Below are 21,910 nucleotides of genomic sequence, written 5' to 3'. Positions count from 1 at the left end.
TACCGGAGTTGGTATGTATGCAGATATGTTTCTGAACTCAGCGACCATTTCGTTGAGTGCAGAAATCAAATCTTCCTTAGAGAACTCATCAGAAGAGAAATCAAATACCTCTTCGTCGTTTGCCATGAAGCATGTTACCATTTCTTCATTATCTTCGTTGTCGGAATACGCCCATTCGCTTCCTCCGTCGGATGCAATGAGTGCTTTCTGAATTTCCATCCCTTCGTCGGCATGTTGGTCGTCGTTTCTCCGGTAGTCGTTCCGTTGGTTGTCATTTTTCCGGTAGTTGTTCCCTTGGTAGTTGTTACCCTGTTACCGATTGCCTTGATAGTTGTTGCCTTGATAGTTACCTTGATAGTTTCCTTCCGGTTTTCTGTCATCTCTCCTCGATTTTCTACATTCTGACCTGAAATGTCCAAAACCGTCACAGTTATAACATCTTTTATTTGATTTATCTACATAATTATAATTAAAGTTGTTGTTAGATGGTGGTTGATTCTTCTTCATGAATCTCCCAAATTTCTGAGCTAACATCGCCATCACATCCTCACTGATCTGATCAACATTTTTGACTGGAGCCGGAACGGTTGATACTTGGACCGTCGGTTCCACCGATGTAACCAAAGCTCTAGTTGCCGTTGACGTGGATGCTTCATCTTCGATCCGAGACTTAATCTCGAACTCGTAGGCTTTTAGATCCTCAAACACATCATGCAACTTCATCTGCCCGAGGGTGCTTGATTCCCTCATCACCATGGTCTTGATATCCCATGTGCTCGGCAATGATCTTAAGGCTTTGATAATTACTTCTCGGTTGTCGTATTTCTTTCCGAGTGTTTGAAGCTCGTTGACCACACTGGTGAACCGGTTACTGAATTCCTTCATATTTTCCCTCGGTTTCATCCTGATGTTTTCATATTTCTGTGTAGCCACCAAGATTTTGTTATCCTTTATTCTTTCATTTCCTTCATGGATTTGAATGATCGTTTTCCAGGCTTCCTTTGTATTATCGCAGGCTGATATCTTGTTCAGGGTGTTATCGTCTATTGTCTTATAGATGTGCCTCATGCAATGGTTGTCCAGATTACTCCGTCTTCGATCTTCATTTGTCCATTCGTCTAGCTCCTTGTTGATCTTGATTGGCTCATCTCATCATCTAGAGTAATCAGATGTAGATACATTTGTTTCTTCCAACTGCTAAACGCTTCACTGTTTAGCATTGGCGGCTTGTCGCTGTGGGTCATGCTTCCCATCTTCTTCGATTGCTTGAGTGCTAAGAACCTCGCTCTGATACCACTTGTTAGAATCGGGGACGCCCTTGGAGGACTGGGGTGTTTCCGGTTTCTGAAAGGGTAGCCTCTTACAACATGCACAACACTTTGGTGATAGTCCGGTTAGAGACTATAACCGTTCTCAGCACTTCGCAAACTGTCACAGACTCTTGAACTGGGTTCAAGGGCGGAAATGTCTGTTTCAGTCTGAAGCAACGTATGCGACTTAGATGATGTTTAGGAGGAGTCGGTTTTAGAAATATGAGTGAACCGGTTTTTGATATAAGGAGTAAGATTGTTTCTGGTTTGTGGTTAGGTTAGGTGAGTAAGCAGTAAATAAAGGAAATAGCACGAGACAAGATTTTTTATGGATGTTCGGAGAAAACTCTCCTACGTCACCCCTTCTTCTCAGGTTATGAGAAGGATCTCCACTAACTTTCAGAGTTACAACAATTACACAGTCGGTCGAGCCCAACTCGCTACTCGCCGGTTACACCAACTCACTCTTGATGTAATACACAACACAAAACACAAACAAAGCAAAGCTTCCGGTAAATGACACAACGGTTTTAGATCGCGCGTAAGATTTCTTTATCTCTCTAAGATTTTCGTAACTTGTGTCGCCATTAATGAGGTCGCTTCGTCTTCCTTTTATAGTGAGGATGATCCCAACGGTTACTTTCTTCTCTCACCATGGGATTGGTTAATCCAGCGTCATGCCGGTGCAGGGAGGTTGGTTGCACGTTTCACCTTCCTCAACACTTGGCAAGCATGCAGACACTCCTCAGGTAAAGATGACGTTGCCGGTTTGCAGATTCAGACACGTGTCAGGCATGCACCTTCCGGCTGTCGAAGTCGGATCAGTAAAGCATCATTGTTTTCCTCGCATGCTTCTGATCGGACCTTATCTTCGTTTATCCCTTCGAGACACGTCTATTTCGTCATATTACGTCATCTCTGCAGATTGTAGTTTCCGGTTGTTTCTTACACAGTATAGTCCGGCTGGAATGTAAACTGGTCTTTGCTAGCCGGTCTCTTGAGAGAGTTAAAACCAGTTCCTCTGATATTGACTTGATCACTTGGAACTGGATTTCTTTGAAGTGTTCTTCAACCGGTTTATGAGGCTCCAGCCGGTTTGTGCAATTCGATCTGTTCCTGCACATAGAAGTTAATAGTTGTTTAGTTTTTCTGGCCGGTCCAAAAATTAACTTTACTTAATTTTTCTATCAGTATTTGATTCGAATCATATGATAGTGAATCCTTCCGGTGGTTGGAAGAAGGGGTGACGTAGGAGAGTTTCTCCGAACATCCATAAACAAACTGCTGTGTTCTTCATTTCTGTCATCTTTTCATATTTCATCTTGAGCTTCAAACCCAAGTAAACAATTCCGCCTTGAATCTGTTTCAAGTGTTTACAAGTGCTTGCGTAGAATAGAAAGCGAATTAAATCCCTAACAGGATTTCTTTCAAACCGTTTTTCATAAGCCTTCATCCTTAGCCAGACCCCGTCTCTATCGATAAAGTTCATCCTATCAATTGGTATCAGAGCCTTATTTCTATTCTCAAGCATCAAGAACCCGTAGCATGTCTATCATCAATGAAATTCCTTTTCTGTCAAGGGACAACTACGAATGTTGGGTGATAAGAATGCAAGCTCACTTGGCTGCTATTGACTATGATATCTGGAGCGGTATTACCGATGGCCCCATAAAGATTTCGAGGCCAAGAAGTGAGTGGACTACTGAAGATAAGATAACCAACAACCTGGATAACGTTGCTAAGAATATTTTGTACCAGTCGCTCAACATGAATATGTTTTGTGAGATCAAGTCATGTTCCACTGCTAAAGAGATATGGGATAAGCTTAATCAGATCTACGGTGCAAACTCTCAAGCAAAGAAGAACCAGAAAGCGTTCATATGCAGTAAAAACAAATTCAGTTGGGCTTCAAATCCGTCAGCTAGAAAACGGAATTCTTATCAACCAGGCCAAATACACAAAAGAACTACTAAAGATGTTTGGTTTGGAGAACTGTTCTGCAGCAGCTACTCCAATGAGTTCTTTAGTTAAATTGGATAAAGATGAAGGTGGCCAAAGTGTCGATGTAACAGCATATAGAGGACTCATCGGTTCTTTGCTGTATGTAACTGCTAGCAGACCAGACATTCAATTTGTTGTTGGTGTCTGTGGCAGATTTCAAACTGATCCTAAACTCTCTCATTTTACTACTGCTAAACGTATTCTTAAATACTTAAAGGGAACTCAAAATGTGGGACTGTGGTATCCGAAGGATTCTAGTTTCAATTTAATTAGTTTCTCAGATGCAGATTATGCAGGATGCAAAATTAATAGAAAAAGCACAAGTGGAACTTGCCAGTTCCTTGGAGATCGTCTAATCACATTGTTCAGTAAGACGCAGACGTCAGTCACCACATCTACAGCTAAAGCAGAGTATCTTGCAGCTGGAAGTTGTTGCTCTCAAGTTTATGTGGATTCAACAACAACTCATAGACTATGGGATTGAGGCTGATGAATCTCCAATTTTCTGCGACAACACAAGTGATATCGCAATCTCCTACAACCCAGTTCTGCATTCTCGGACAAAGCATATTGAAATCAGGCATCACTTCATCCGAGAACACGTCAATCAGAAGCAGATTCATCTTGAACATGTTCCTACAGATCAACAAACTGCAGACATTTTCACGAAACCCATACCGGAAGCTAATTTTTCTCACTTTAGAAACATGTTAGGTCTTGTTGATCTTGATTGATGTGATTACGTGCATAAATTAAGGGAAACATATTGTTCAAAACGCAACTGAACAGATATAAAGGACGGAGATCTTAATTTGTCCTAAGGATTCAGAGTTTTGAGAAACACAACTACTTAGACACTCGTCTACTTTAGCAGTTTCATCCTCATCTGAAATTATCGTCTTAGTTATTTTAACCTGCATGGTTAGACGGATACGTCTAATAGACGATTAGACGTTTTTACGTCATGAGCAAGAGGATGCTCACGTTTAACAAGACACACGTGTCTCACGTGATGTTATTGCATAATTAGACGGACACGTCTAATAGACTGATTTTCAAAAGGGAGGTGAAAATGTGAAAAGGAGAATAAACGTCTAACTACTGATGTAATTAGACTCTTCATCTTCTGGATATTTGGGCAGCTGTCCTTTAATTATCTCTGCTCAAGTTTTATTTCCCGTTGAAAACTAAATCAGTCATTGCTCAAAAGAATTGAAGACACGTGTCTCTCAATACGCAAGGAATGACTAATATTTCTGACAACTTTTGCTTGTACACTTATTATTAAACGTTCGGTTTCATGCTAACATTAAATGCTATGTTTATTGGGAACTAACTTTTGAAGTTCTTGACGGTAGGAATAATCATTAGTTTTCTCCTATATGATTAAAAACCCTGATATTTATAGGATTATTCACTCTAAAAGATAGAAGACCTTTGAAATCAATCTCTCTCTTTAAAACTCGAATCGTTCAAACCCTTGTTCATCAAATCGAAATGTCGTCTTGCCATCCAAAGTCGATTCAAGTGGATTTTCAATCCGTATCCCCTTCCAATCTCCCGGAATACAAAGGATGTTTGAGTATCTTAAAGCCTCCGGGCTTAGGAAGTTCCTTTCTCCTGCTCAGTATTTAAAAAATTTCAAGGACAACGGACGAAGCACTTGAACTTACTGGATTTTACAATCTACCTTACACAACAAACAAGCAATCTGATTTTACAGAGAGAGAAACTACGCAATCATCTTTCTTACTAAACTCATACTGTGAAGCTGCTTTCTGATTGTACTGTGTGTAAATCAAGAGAGAGCTAGAATCAAAACACCTTTAGTTGAGTGATATTCTTCATCTTGTAATTGAACAGAAAGTGTTCTGTTCAATAGTGAGCTAAGTGTGTGTAAACTGTATTTGATTCGAATCATATTATAGTGAATCCTTCTGGTGGTTGGAAGATGGGGTGACGTAGGAGAGTTTCTCCGAACATCCATAAACAAACTACTGTGTTCTTCATTTTTGTCATCTTTTCATATTTCATCTTGAGCTTCAAACCCAAGTAAACAATTCTGCCTTGAATCTGTTTCAGGTGTTTACAAGTGTTTGCGTAGAATAGAAAGTGAATTAAATCCCTAACAGGATTTCTTTCAAACCATTTTTAATAAGCCTTCATCCTTAGCCAGAACCCCGTCTCTATCTATAAAGCCGATCCTATCATAATTGGGTCTAGTGGGCCCAATGAATAGTTAGGATTTATATTATATCATATTATATTATTATATCTCGAGCCTAGGCCCAAACCCCGATCAAAACCCATCCGGGTCACCATAATCTAACAATCTCCACATTGACATGGATCTAGCATGTTAAAACAAATTTGATCTTCAAAATATAGACAATAACCATAGTAGTGTCCACCTCTTTCAAAAGCCCAATGTGCTTCAACCAAGACCAACTAAGTTTAAACTTAGCAATAGGGAGCTTCTTCATCATCATATCAACAGTACTGCTCACATAATTATCACCATGAGCAATAACATCACGAACATAATGATATCGCACAATGTGCTTCGTTAGAAAAATATTATTTTGACTATACTGTCGTCTGAAAATCCTTCTCATATCATATCAATCAAAAAAACATAAACTAAAATAACAAAAACTATTTTTATTTATCTTTAAAATATAACATTTTAAATTATGAATTATTTTACGCATTTTTATTAATAATTTCTTATGGGAAAGAATGCCAGATATATCATATAACATTTGAGAGAGAATATATCTTTTTTCAAGATCATTCTCATAACTCATTAAAGAGGTGTCTAGAATTGATTAGATAAAATATATTTAATATATCTTTAAGAATATTGACTAACTTCAAAATTCAAACTTTTTATAAAACTCACAAATCTACACCTTCTTAACTAATTAGTTTTCAATACCCATTTGTCTACTAACAAATACTTTATAGGAACATATTATAAACAAAAAATATGTTTCATAACATTTGTATGTAGGAACATACTATAAACAATAAATATGTATCAGGACATTTGTATGATTATATCTTAATTACCTAGATTAAAAACATTCAAACCTAAATATAATTGAAGATGAACTAAATTAAATAGTTAAAGACAAAAAATATCAAAACCAGGTTTCGATCTTGGACATGTGGGTTATGGGCCCACCAAGCTTCCACAATTGTAAATAATACATTTTATTCCTGTTTCATAAGCTTATTAGAGGTTGATAATATAGTTTAGATTAACCAAATCTTGAACAATGTTAAATTTCATAATTCAAAATCTAAAGTTTCTATAATGTTTCAGGAATTATTTGTTTTGAAATAGAAGCGCCTTTCATTCATTTCCAAAATTCGACATCATACTTGAGCTCTTCCTAATTCGCAAAATCCTAAGGTTTCGACGATTTCTTGAGAAAATTTATTTCAAGTAAGCCGTTCTATCGTTTCGATGATAATCAATCCAATAACATTACTGTATAATAGGCTCATCTTTTCCTCCCCAATCATAGCAATCTCTTCTTCCTTCTCATTCACAACCTTCTCCATTTCCTTCACCTTCTCCCTTAATTCCATTTTATCTTCATCATGTTTCTTCTCCTCCATTACTTTCTTCCTATCCCATTCTTCGCAAATACAGCCCAACAAGAAAACGTTGAAACTCTCTTCATAATATAATTGTTGAATTTCTCGAACTTAACTCTCACCCCTTTGAGTTCCTCCATCATGTCCTCAATAATTATCATATCAGTCTTTTCTTTCGATTACTTGTCTCTTGTTTTCATGTAGACTATCTTGTTCTCAATATGAAGGTATTCTGTCACATTTATTCTCCTGCTCATCATTTGAATACGGTCTTCTAAATTCTAACGTAACTCTCCAGCTGTATTGTTGGTCTTCTTCTCCGTTATTTGTTTCACTTCCTTGTTCTCGTTGCTTAACTTTTTTATGATGTTGTTTTGATGACTCATTGTTTTTCTATTCTCTTTCTCCATTTCAGATATTGTACTGTGTAGACGGGTAGACGGTTATTCTCTGTTCTTAATGCGTCCAGTTCTATTATCATACTCTCGATGGTGTTGGTGTTGGATCCGATGTTTAGGTTGTTTACTAGACTTGAAGCTTAAATGTTGTTTGAAGTCATTTTATTCATCTTCAGTTGAAGGCCGTTGGAATGTGCCATTAAGACTTCAATTTTGGATCTTGAATTGCTCTATGTCTCTTCAATCTTCTTTATAAGAACTGAAACATATCCTTGCTCATTGTTCTTCATTTTCTTTAGATGATTCTTATCATAAAGCAAATGCAGCACATGGTTGTGTTTAGTGTGGATTCTTTATCTGAATTCTTATAATCTGCTTTATGAGCTTTTAAAAAGGTCTGTAATTTTTTTTCCTATTTCTGCAACAAGGAGATATAAAAATCAGCACAAGAAGACATGTGTATAACAAAACACTAAAGATTTCATCTGAAATAAGATACCCCATTAAATTGATCCATTCCATAGTTATTGTTTTTCCAATTTATTTAATTTCTCACCTCACATTCAAAACTATTTTGATTTAAAGTTCTTGAACTCTTTTGAAAAAGACATAACTAATGATTAGTATAGAGAATCTATCAATAATGGAACTTAAACACTCTTATGGGAATGAAATAACATAATGTAACTAATATATCAAATCATATAGCTTCGTTAGTTTAATTAAGATTTATTTTCAAATAAAGTAAAACTGAACCAATACAGATCTGATATTTTTATTTGATGAAAATTTCACATTATGATAAGCAAAAAAGGATAATATTGTAAAATGACAATACAAATTTGAAAAAAATCATTTACAGATCAAAAAATCAAAAAGAGTATGGTTTCAGTAATTAACATTGAATTCACTTAATTAGTTCACTTATAAACAAAAATAAGTATCTGTTCATGTAAGAACAGATAATATATCAACAACAGAGTAAAATTGAGACAAAAAAACCTAAAAATCTGTTTAATTGAAAACTATTAGTATTTCTTCAACATTTAAACATGTAACAACAATGACTAATCTCTATTTTTTTCATACCCACAATAGACATTAGTTTTAAATACTTTCGGAATAAAATTGACATTTAAATTATTCTAAAAACCGTTTCTTTTCATACATTTGATTTTTCATTCAAATAATGAAAGAAGGTTAAAAAGTAGAAATCTCATGCGTACCAGTAAATTGCAAACTGAAAACTTCCTATAGATGACAAAGAGAGAGGAAATGAGGGTGGAGGAAAATCTGAAATATGATAGGTAAGTAAGCAAATAATTAACTCTATATATACATATATTTTTTTATTATTTTTATTTTTATTTTTATTCTTGTAATTATTTATTTATATGGAGAAAAACAGTAAAAATTCAAGTTGTCATGTAAATTATGATGTTAATCAACTGTTAAAGATTTTTGTTTAAATTTTATTCAAATAATAAATTTAATATTTCAGTTATTAACTAAAATATATTTTTCATAACTTTTTAATTACATTTTAAATTTAAATTAAATTTAAATCATTTTACTTAAATTATTAAAATCGAATGGTTATAGTCATAATTTATTTCTATTTAAGTTTTCAATGAGGAAGACATATTTCTTATATTTTAAAACAAAATTTATATATTTAAATTGTTCTATTAAAATAAATTAAACCATAAATAGTTCAAGTTTTAACGAAACTAGGAATTATTTTCAAATAACTTACTCAAATAATTCCTAAGTTTGATTGAAAATATAACTAAACAATATACTTATTTATTTATAAAAGTTGTTATAATTTATTAAATAATATTTTAAACTCTTTAAATACTTTAAACTTTGTAAGAGGATTTCTATAACTAAGCTGAATACTTCGTCCCTATCAGAAATTGAATATTTTACATAATATTTTAAATACTTTTTAATATTTAAACTCTTTATTTACTTTAAATAATATTTAAATACTTTAAACAACATTGATTAGTTAAATATAAATATATTTAAAACAAAATTTTAATATTTTATTTTATATAATATATCAGAAATGATATATTTTTGTTCGATTCTAACTTATAACCTCTTATGTTAAAATGAATGTCATTACGCTGTATATCATGCTAATATTTTTCATTTTATACAAAAATACAAAAATTAAGAGATGATAGGTATTAAGTGTATATATTAGTGATGACAAATAAAACAAATAAATCGAACAAAACCATTATGATTTAAGACAAAAAAAATTTGTTACTAATCTAAATTATTTTAATAATAAGATTTTAACGATGTTACTAATCTAAAACCATTATAACCGAATATTTGTATCCTACATAAATACCTACCGAAATAGTAGATATTACTAATTAATAAGCTATCTCGACTCGATAGTGACGGTTAGGGAACATTGCCTATACGTGACTCGACCTTGGAAAAGAAAGTGTCAATGATAAGCTTAATATTGTTGTAAAATTATTTGAAAGGTATGAAATCAAATTTCATTCATGGGTTTTTTTATTATCATTTAGATTAAATGATTAAAATGATAATTTATACTTATAATTTATAAAATTAAAATAAATATATTTAGTATTTTAAATTAAATGAATTAAGCAATTTGATGAATGAGAATATACATCATATAATATGATTGAGATTTTTTTTCTAAAACTCAATATAAAACTAACTCGGTTCTTTTTACCGAAATAACTGATTTCTAAATACCTCAAAACCAAAAATAATTAGCCTTGAATTTAATCCAAATTTTATCGTATTATTCAAATCCTAAACAAAAATAACTAAATACATTTATTAAAAAGACTTTTTATATTTTAAATTTTAAAAATAAAATAAATATGTTTAGCATTTTAAATTAAATGAATTAAGTAATTTGATGATTAAGAATATACCTAATATAATTAAGATTTTTTTTTATTTCTGAAACCCAAATAAGTCAATATCAAACTAGCTCCGACCTTTTTACTGAAATAACTCATTTTTAAAAACCTCAAAACCAAAAATAATTTTGAAAATAACCAGATTTCAGATAAAGCCTTGAATTTTATCCAAATTTCATCATATTATTCAAATCATAAAGTAAAATAACAAAATACTTTTTGTAAATAAATCTTCTTTTCAAGATCATTCTCACAACTTATTAGAGGTTACTAGAATTGATATAAATGAACAATATTTAATAAAATATTTAAGAATATTGAATTTTCATCTTCAAAATCAAAATTGTTTATAAAAAATTCTGAATTCTTTGATTTGGTATCGAAGTGTCTCTCATACATCTTATGGCAGCAAAATTGATTCTTCTACCTAAAAAAAAATCTTTCTACACCATTATTGACCTCCAATTTCTCTTACTTTGCAAAATCCTATGGAATTATAGTCTTAGGTGGGAATAAAGGTTGATATTTTATATAAGATATAATTGTGCTAGAAAATATGTACATATCCCATTTCTTTGTTTTCAATACCCATTTGTCCACTAACTAATATTGTTTAGGAATATATTTAAAAAAATATATATATGTTTAATAACATGTGTATGATTGTATCTTGGATTTATCTTGAGTAGAAACATTGAGACCTAAATATAAGTAAAGATATTCTAAATGAAACAAAAAATATAAAAATCTTTGGAATTCTTCAATTTTGTTTAGAAGTGTGTCTCATTCCTCTTATGACAGCAAAACATATTCTTCTATCTCCCAAAAATCTTTCTACACCATTCCTGACCTCCAATTCCTCTTCATTCCTATGGATTTATTGTCTTATGTGGAATAAATGTTGATATTTTATATAATATATAATTGTTCTAACAAATATGTACATTATACCATTTTTTTCAATACACATTTGTCCACTAACTACTACTGTGTAGAAACATCCTCTAAACAAAGAAATATGTATAATAACATGTGTATGATTGTATCTTAGATTTATCTTGATTAGAAACGTTGAGACCTAAATATATGTAAAGATCAACTAAATGAAACAACAAATATAAAAAGCTTCGAAATTCTTCAATTTGGTATAGAAGTGTCTCTCATTCATCTTATGACAACAAAATTGATTCTTCTATCTCCCAAAAATCTTTCTATACCATTCCTGAGCTCCAAATCCTTTTAATTTGCAAAATTCTATGGAATTATTGTCTTAGGTGGAAATAAATGTTGATATTTTATATAAGATATAATTGTGCTAGCAAATATGTATATATCCCATTTCTTTGTTTTCAATAGTCATTTGTCATTTGTAGGAACATATTATAAACAAAGAAATATGATAGGACCGGCTTTATCGATAGAGACGGGGTCTGGATAAGGATGAAGGTTTATGAAAAACGGTTTAAAAGAAATCCTGTTAGGGATTTAATTCGCTTTCTATTCTACGCAAACACTTGTAAACACTTGAAACAGATTCAAGGCGGAATTGTTTACTTGGGTTTGAAGCACACAAGATGAAATATGAAAAGATGACAGAAAAGAAAGAACACAGCAGTTTGTTTATGGATGTTTGAGGAAACTCTCCTACGTCACCCCTTCTTCCAACCACTAGAAGGATGCACTATAATATGATTCGAATTAAATACAGTTTACACACATTTAGCTCACTATTGAACATAATACTTTTTGTTCAATTACAAGATGAAAAATATCACTCAGCTAAAGGTGTTTTGATTCTAGCACTCTCTAGTAAGCAAGATAATCAAATAGTTTCTCTCTCTGTAAAATCAGATTGCTTGTTCGTTGTATGATACTGTTCGTAAGGCCGATTGTCCGTTGTCCTTTAGATTTGTTAAATACTGAGCATGAGCTAACGGTCGAATCTTTTAGAATGATATATGGCACTCTTCCATTGGAAAGCCTCCATTGTACACAGCAGGTTCTGAGCACAAGGATCGTGGCCATACATCACTGGTAGTGCGCCGAATATTCCATCAGGGATGTACCTGCAAAACAAGTAATGTGAGGAAAATTCTCTTACGTGGCATTCCTTGGTTGGTTGCATATAGCTATTGTACTAATCTTCACTAGAAAGTGGAGCAGGAGTAGAGTACAACTATAGCACGTGGGTAGGGGAAATGCTAGCTTCAAGTAACTGCTTAAGCTGAGCATTAGAAGTATTTCAGTTAGACAGATTGTAAAATCAGTCTAATGAAATCAAACTTCTCCTTCTAATAATAACGTCTATTAGACCGCCTGGTCTAATAGAATTAGACTCACGTCTAATTACAATAACCATTAGATTGCACGTCTAACTCCACTAAGTTAGACTGCACGTCTAATTCTGGTTCTACATCAAACTTGTCTGAAAGAGTTAGACTCACGTCTAACTTTCACTAATTAGACTACACGTCTAATTATCCAATAACCATTAGACTGTACGTCTAACTCCACTGAGTTAGACTGCACGTCTAATTCCGGTTCTACCTTAGACTTGTCTGAAGGAGTTCGACTCACGTCTAATTATCCAATAACCATTAGACTGTACGTCTAACTCCACTGAGTTAGACTATACGTCTAATTCCGGTTCTACCACAGACTTGTCTGAAGGAGTTAGACTACACGTCTAACTTTCACTTTCTATTAGACTGCACGTCTAACTCCACTGAGTTAGACTGCACGTCTAATTCCGCACATATTAGACTATCCGTCTAATTGCAAATATATTAGACTACACGTCTAACTTCGATGAGTTAGACTATACGTCTAATTCCGTTCATTCATTAGACTACACGTTTAATTCCGAATATCTATTAGACCATCCGTCTAATTACAAGTCTATTAGACTACACGTCTAACTCCGCTGAGTTAGACTATACGTCTAATTTCGAACACATTAGACTTACGTCTAATTCCGTGTATATTAGACTACACATCTAACTCCGATGAGTTAGACTGTAAGTCTAATTCTATGCATTCATTAGACCACACGTCTAACTCCGATGAGTTAGACTGTACATCTAATTTTATGCATTCGTTAGACTACACGTCTAACTCCGATGAGTTAGACTGTACGTATAATTTCTATGCATTCATTAGACTACACGTCTAACTCCGATGAGTTAGACTGTACGTCTAATTCTATGCATCTAATGCCAAATTCGGTCTAATGACCCTCATTAGAACAAAGTCTTATGAAATATTGTTTCAATACACCTGCATTAAAACTCATAAGTCATTTTATCATCAAAATCTCAGTGGTTAAATTATTTCAATACTTAGTCAAAATAATTTGACCCACCAAAATATGTTTAATAACATGTATATGATTGTATCTTGAATTTATCTTGATTAGAAGTATTGAGACCTAAATGTAAGCAAAGACAACTAAATGAAACAAAAAAATATCAAAGCCCAGTTTCAATTCTAGGACCTTTGGATTATGGGTCCACCACACTTTCATTTATGCCACTCTAATTTATTTAATAAAACTATAAATAATACATTTTATTCATTTTAAAAGCTTATTATATTGAATAGAATTACCCATTCAATTAAGATATCTCCTTAAAAAATAAACTTTTTAAATAAAAGTTGATGAAAACAATGACTTTAGACGACTTTTTAGATATTATTACAAACAAAAATTTTAATATTTTTTAATTAAATATATTTTGATTTGATTTTTGAAAAATTTTAAAACTATGAAACAAATAAAAACCAATAAATCAACAAAATGATAACGTTTTAAGACAAAAAAAATTCCACGAATCTAAATTATTTTAATAATAAGATTCTAATCTGAATATTATAGTATACTAAAATAGATGACAAGATTAATAATTTTTTCTATTGATAAGTCGTGTGAAAGTTAAGATACACACGGCCTCTCCGGAGTTTTGCTTTGAAATTGTTTTTTTATCGAGGATAAGTTTGAAAGATGTCTATTTACAAAAACTAAATAAAGTTAGAACTTTTCGACATACTAGAAAGAACTACTTCTATACATGTTAAATGCAAATTCAATTACCCTTGTCGTCAGCATAGAGAATAAATAACTAGACAAGTCAGATTTAAAGATTTACGTGATGATATGAATTTAATCTTAAATAATCTGGTCTTGAATCATTAATCACATATTTTAAATAATCAATCATGTTTTTTTAAATAATTTTTCATTCTATATTTAATTGAGTTTGTGTGAGCTTGTTTGTTGTGGAGTTACTTGAGGTGTTTGAAAGATATAGATTAAAATTTTATTTGATTTAAATGTGAGATTTTTTTGGGATTAAGTAGAATAAATTATTAAATAATTTAAAATATAAAATTTATAAAAATATTATAAATACTTAAAATATATATAGGGGCCTCAATTAATTTAATAATATATTAATTGGGTAAACTCAAAAAAATCTTTAAACCATTAATAAAAAAAAGGCCTAAACTAAATTTCAAACTAAAAAAGCTAAAAATTACTAAACTATTTAGTTGCGTTAATCCTCTTCTACTCTTCAGTCCTCGTAAAGATTTTAGTTTGTTAGTATAGAGACTCTTTACCACTCACCAATTCAGCACTCAACATCTAGCCAACTAGTGATCTTATTCACAGCTTCAGCCTTCAACTATCTGTAATCTGAGACTGTAATCTGAGACGGCGAATTTAATACGATGCCTTATTCTTTTTCAGGTATTTCATATTTAATTAGTCGAGCAATAACATTGGATTAGGGATTAAGCCATTTAGGGTTTTTGGGTAAGTGGTAAGTGGTAACCAATTTCAATTAGTGATTTAGGGCTTAGGAATTTGAAGTGAGTTCTTTTTCTTTTTTAAATTTAACTACTTTATGGTCAAAACATTAGAGAAAATGGATGGAATGATATTTTCGACCAAGTTAATAATTTTTTTCAATTGCACTCTATCACAATATTTAATATGAATGAGCATATGCTAATTGATATCTATGGTAGGCGGAAAGAAAAAGTGGAACTCATCACTAATCTTTATCATTATTGCGTGGAAATTTATTGTGAGGTATTATAATAATGTTATCTTTTGTTTTTTAATAGTTTTTGTTTATTATTAATTTTATCACAGTTTTAAATTTTAATGTTAGGTTGTTGATTTGAATAAGTAAGAGATTAATAATCGTTTTTCAGAAGTTAATATGGAATTGCTTGGTTGCATAACATGTCTTCATCCAGGAAATTCATTCTCCAATTTTATGTTCGCTCATTCGCCTTGTTGAACTTTATCCCAGAGATTTTAGAGGCACTCATTATTTGATCGTTGAAAAATAATATATAAATCTAAAACTAATAAGATAAATATCATTTTGACTTTCGTCTGTAAACCCTTCTCATATCATATCATTTAAAAAACATAAACTAAAATAACAAAATACTTTTATTTATCTTTAAAATATAAAATTTTAAATTATAAAATAATTTACGTATTTTTATTAATAATTTCTTATTGGGAAAGAATGCCAAACATATCATATAACGTTTGAAAGAGATTACATTTTGTATGTCAATCTTTTATCAAGATCATTCTCATAACTCATTATAGGTGTCTAGAATTGATAAGATGAAACATATTTAATAAATTTTTAAGAATATTGACTAACTTCAAAATTCAAACTTTTTATAAAACTCACAAATCTACACCGTCTTAACTAATTAGTTTTCAATACCCATTTGTCTACTAACAAATACATTATAAGAACATATTATAAACAATAAATATGTTTAATAACATTTGTATGACAAATACTTTGTAAGAACGTACTATACACAATAAATATGTTTCATAACATTTGTATGATTGTATCTTAATTACCTTGATTAAAAACATTCAAACCTAAATAAAATTGAAGATGAACTAAATAAACAGTAAAATGGAAAAAAAATATCAGAACCAGGTTTCGATTTGGGACATGTGGGTTATGGACCCACCAAGCTTTCGCAAATGTAAATAATACATTTTATTCATGTTTCATAATCTTATCAGAGGTTGTTAATATAGTTTATATTAACCAAATCTTGAACAATATTAAATTTCTTAATTCAAAATCCAAACTTTCTATAATGTTTCATGAAATATTTATTTTAAAATAGAAGTGTCTCTCATTCATTCCCAAAATTCGACATCATACTTTAGCTCTTCCTAATTCGCAAAATACTAAGGTTTCGACGATTTCTTGAGACAATTTCCTTCAAGTAACCTCTTCTATTGTTTCGATGATAATCAATCCAAACACATAACTGTCTAATAGCCTCCTTATTCTCCTCCCCAATCATAGAAATCTCTTCTTCCTTCTCATTCACAAACTTCTCCATTTCCTTCACCTTCTCCCTTAATTCCATTATCTCTTCATCCCGTTCCTTCTCCTCCATTCCTTTCTTCCTAGCCCATTCCTTTGCAAACATGGACCAACAAGAAAACGTGGAAACCCTCCTCATAATATCATCACTGTATTCCTCGAACTTAACTCCCACACTATTGAGTTCCTTCATCATGTCCTCAATAATTATCATGTCAGACTTCTCTATCGAGTACTTGTCTCTTGTTTTCATGAAGACTTCCTTGTTCTCGATATGAAGTTGTTCTTCCTCCTTTATTCTCTTGCTCATCATTCGAATTCGGTCTTCTAAATTCTTGCGTAACTCTCCAACTGTCTCGTTGATATTATTCTCCGCTATTTGTTTCACATCCTTGTTCTCATTGCTTAACTTTTTTATGATGTTGTTTTGATGACTCACTGTTTTCCTATTCTCTTTCTCTATTTCGGATATTGTATTGTGTAGACGGTTATTCTCTGTTCTTAATGCAGCCAGTTCTAGAATTATACTCTCGTTGGTGTTAGTGTTGGTGTTGGATCCAATGTTTGGGTTGTTTACTAGACTTGAAGCTTCGATACTGTTTAGATTCATTTTGTTCATCTTGAGTTGAAGGCAGATGGAATGTGCCTTTGAGACTTCAATTTTGGATCTTGAATTGCTCTCTATCTCTTTAATCTTATTTATAAGAACTGAAACATCTCCTTGATCATTTTTCTTCATTTTCTTTAGATGATTCTTATCATAAAGTAAACTCAACGTATGGTAGTGTTTTGTAAGGATTCTTCACCTGAATTCTTGTAATCTACTTAATGAGCTTTAAAAAATGTCTGTAATTTTATTTTTCTATTTCTGCAACAAAGAGATATAAAAATCAGCATAAGAAAAGACATATGTATAAAAAAAACACTAAAGAATTTAGCTGAAAATAAGCATATGAATTCAAACAAAAAGATACCCCATTAAATTGATCCATCCAATAGTTATTGTATTTCCATTTTTTTTTAAATTTTCCACCTCGCATTCAAAACCTTTTTGATACAAAGTTCTTGAACTATTTTGAAAAAGACATCATAATGATTAGAATAGAGAAGCTATGAATAATGGAACTTAAACACCCTTATGGAATGAAATAGCATAATGTAACTAATATATCAAATCATATTGCATTGTTAGTTTCATTAAGATCTATTTTCAAATAAACTAAAACTGAATCAATGCAGGTCTCCATTTGGATTTGATAAAAAATTCACATTATGATAGGCAATAAAGGATCAATATAATAAAATCACATGACAACTTTGAGAAAAATCATTTACAGATAAAACAAGTATGGTTTCAGAAATTAACACTGAATTCACTTAATTAGTTCATTTATAAACAAAAATAAATATCTATTCATGTAAGAACATAACAAATCAACAACAGAGTAAAATTGAGAAGAAAAACCTAAAAATCTATTTAATTGAAAACTATGTATTAGCATTTCTTCAACATTTAAACATGTAACAAGAATCATTAATCTCTATTTCTTTTATATCCACAATAAACATTAGTTTTCAATACTTTCAGAATAAAATTGATATTTAAATTATTCTCAAAATCGTCTTTTTTCATACATTTAATTCTTCATTCAAGTAATGAAAATAACTTAAAAAGTAGAAATCTCATGCATACCTGTAAATTGCGAACTGAAAACTTCATATAGATGACCAAGAGGAGAGGAGAGGAGAGGAGAGGAGAGGAGAGAGGAGGGAAATCTAAAATATTATATGTAAGTAAGAAAATAACAAACTCTATATATACAAATATTTTTTAAATTATTTTTATTTTTACTTTTTAATTATATATTTATATGGAGAAAAACAGTAAGAATCCAAGTTGTCATATCATGTAGATGATGATGTTAATCAATAGTTAAAGATTTTTGTTTTAATTTCATTAAAATAATAAACTTAATATTTAAGTTATTAACTAAAATATATTTTTCATCATTTTTTAATTACATTTTAAATTTAAATTAAATTTAAATCATTTTACTTAAATTATTAAAATGAATGATTATAGTCATAATTTTATTAACATTTAAGTATTTTAGATGAGGAAGTCATATTTATTATCTTTTATGATAATATTTTAAAATAAAATTTATAGATTTAAATTATTCTATTAAAATAAATCAAACCATAAATAGTTCAAGATCAAACAAATTACAAATTATTTTCAAATAACTTAAACAAACAATTCGTAAGTTTGAATTAAAATACAGTTAACCACTGTATTTCTTTATTTAAAAAAGTTGTTAGAAGTTATTTAAATAATATTTTAAGCTCTTTATATACTTTAAAATTTTTAAGAGGATTGCTATAACTAGCTTTTTAATATTTTGTCCCTATCAGAAATTTAATATTTTAAATAGCTTTTTAATATTTTATGCTATTTATATACTTTAAATAATATTTAATCACTTTAAACAAAATTGAATAGTTATATATAAATTTATTTAAAACAAAAATTCAATATTTTATATTATATAATATATCTGAATTGATATGTTTTTGTTCGATTCTCATATGTTCAAGTAATGTCATTTCTGTGTAGGTCATGCTAACATTTTTCATTCATACAAAAATATAAAATTACAAATAAATTGAACAAAACAATTATTATTTTAGACACAAAAAAAAATTGTTACTAATCAAAATTATTTTAATTATAAGATTCAACCCATTAGACGAAGATACTTATAACCGAATACTTGTATCCTACCAAAATAGTAGACAATACTAATTAATAATCTATCTCGACTTGATAATGTATCTCGACTTGATAGAGATGGTTAGGGAACACTATCTATACGAGACTCGACCTTGGAAAAGAAAGTGTCAAGGATAAGCTTGATATTGTTGTAGAATTTTTTGAAATGTATGAAATCAAATTTTATTCAATAAAAATGTGGGTTTTTTATTATCATTTATATTAAATTATTAAAATGATAGCTTATATTTCAAATTTATAAAATAAAAATAAAAATATTTAGTATTTAAAATAAATTAAGTAATTTGATGAATGAGAATATATACCAATTAGTATGATTTAGATGTTTTTTTTCATTCTAAAACTCAATATCAAACTAACTCGGTCCCTTTTACCAAAATAACTGTTTTAAATACCTCAAAACCAAAATTAAAATTTTAAAATAACCAGATTTCAGATAAAAGCATTGAATTTATCGGAATTCGTATTATTCAAATCATAAACTAAAATAACTAAATATCTTTATTAAAATGACTTTTTATATTTAAAATGTATAAAATTAAAAAATATATATTTAGTATTTTAAATTAAATGAATTTAATAATTTAATGATTGAAAATATACCTAATATAATATGATTAAGATGTTTTTTTCTTTCTAAAACCCAAATAACTCAATATCAAACTAGTTCAGACCTTTTTACCGAAATAACTCATTTTTAAATACATCAAAATCAAAAATAATTTTTGAAAATAACCAGATTCAAATAAAGCCTTGAATTTAATCCAAATTTTATCGTATTAATTAAATCATAAACTAAAATAACAAAATATTTTTTTTAAATAAATAGATCTGTGCTAACAATTGAGACTAAGGTCTCACTATTAATAATAACTTAGGATAAACGATTCGATAGTAATCTTGTGAGGAAATAATATTTATTTCTATTCTTCACAAATTCTTCGATCTCTTGAAACGATTTCAAGTGCGGATGTGTTTGTTGGATTTGAAACTTTCAACCAATGAAAAATGAATGACAGGATGTAAAGAACACAGAGAGTTGTTTATAGATGTTCAGAGAAAACTCTCTTACGCTACCCCTTTTTCCACAACCGGAAGAATATTCATTAAATACTTTGAATTAAATACAGTTTACTGAGCTAGTTAACTCTCTATTGAACAGAACAACCTCTGTTCAACTTACAATATTCTCAACAATATTCTCACAGCTAGACAGTAATTGATTGTTTCTCTTTTGAACTTTAGAAATGTAATAAATTAGTAAGTGCAAGAGTAAGATTGTGAATTTAGTAAACTAGTAAGGTGATTCGTCCGTTGTCCTTGAGCATCTATTTGTAGTAGAAGGACACCAACGATCTAATCTTCTTCATGGACACGTGGTATGTGTCCATTGGAAGGCCTCCCATAGTACCAGAAATCTGCAGACTCTGAGCAAAGGGATTGAGGTCGTACCGAACTGGTAGTGCGTCGATTATCCGTCTAATATTGTCTTGCACTAGACAAACCATTGGAAGGACATTTACGAACGTTGCATTCGTTCATTGGATACAATTAAATGGCTTGTCAGACTACACAGAAGTATGTGGAGCAGGAGTAGTAGACAGCTAGTTGATCGGGGTTAGACGTATGCTAACTTCAGACAGCTGCCAAAGCAAGACATTAGATGTGCTCCATAATACCAAGTCTAAGGGAGTTAGACGTCCTCGTCTAACTGTGTGTTTTATTAGACCACCAAGTCTAATGGAGTCAGACGTACTCGTCTAACTACGTATTCCATTAGACTACCAAGTCTAATGGAGTTAGACCACATCGTCTAACTACGTATCGCATTAGACTATTAAGTATAATGGAGTTAGAGGTCCACGTCTTACTACATTTCCCATTATACTACCAAGTCTAATGGAGTTAGATATCAACGTCTAACTACACATCCATTAGACTAAGTCTAATGGAGTTAGACTACAACGTCTAACTTCGAATCCCTCTACCACATCTAATGGAGTTAGACTACAACGTCTAACTTCGCATCCCATTAGACTACCACGTCTAATGTAGCTAGACTGCAACGTCTAACTTCACATCCTATTAGACTACCACGTCTAATGGAGTTAGACTACTACGTCTAACTTCGCATCTCATTAGACTACCACGTCTAATGGAGTTAGATGTAAACATCTAACTTCGTATAATTAGTCTGTTTAAACCACGTTTAAGTTAGCATAGTCTAATGCACCTGCATAAAACCAAATAGACAACTTAACTTTATTCATAACTATGTTTTCATTACAAATCATCAAAATAAGGTTGGCATAAAATATGCTTATTCTCTTAATTATTTTAGTCAAAATAATTTGACACATCAATTTACCCCTTTTTGATGATATTAAAACTTAGTTAAAAGATTAAGACAAATAGACACAATCGAAAAACAGCAAAACAACAATTAACAAAAGATCATATATTCATACTTTCAAAATATCTGGAGGAGATGAAT

General features: G+C 30.8%; 1 protein-coding gene across 1 annotated transcript; it reads right to left on the bottom strand.

Moving 5' to 3' along the window:
• Positions 1-16,455: 16,455 nt before the first annotated feature.
• On the bottom strand, positions 16,456-17,361 carry LOC124924547 (COP1-interactive protein 1-like). Its single transcript, XM_047464567.1, has one exon. The coding sequence runs from the start codon at positions 17,359-17,361 to the stop codon at positions 16,456-16,458; it is 906 nt and encodes a 301-aa protein (XP_047320523.1).
• Positions 17,362-21,910: the final 4,549 nt, after the last annotated feature.

The sequence above is a fragment of the Impatiens glandulifera genome, chromosome 2, assembly GCF_907164915.1.
Source record: "Impatiens glandulifera chromosome 2, dImpGla2.1, whole genome shotgun sequence".
In the NCBI taxonomy this organism is placed as follows: Eukaryota; Viridiplantae; Streptophyta; class Magnoliopsida; order Ericales; family Balsaminaceae; genus Impatiens; species Impatiens glandulifera.
The sequence above is the reverse complement of the archived record's forward strand: the minus strand, read 5'-3'. Positions and strand labels throughout refer to the sequence as shown.

What these genes read in the sequence shown, in the direction of transcription:
- LOC124924547 (XM_047464567.1), bottom strand. Translation starts at nt 17,361, where the DNA reads ATGAAGAAAAATGATCAAGGAGATGTTTCAGTTCTTATAAATAAGATT.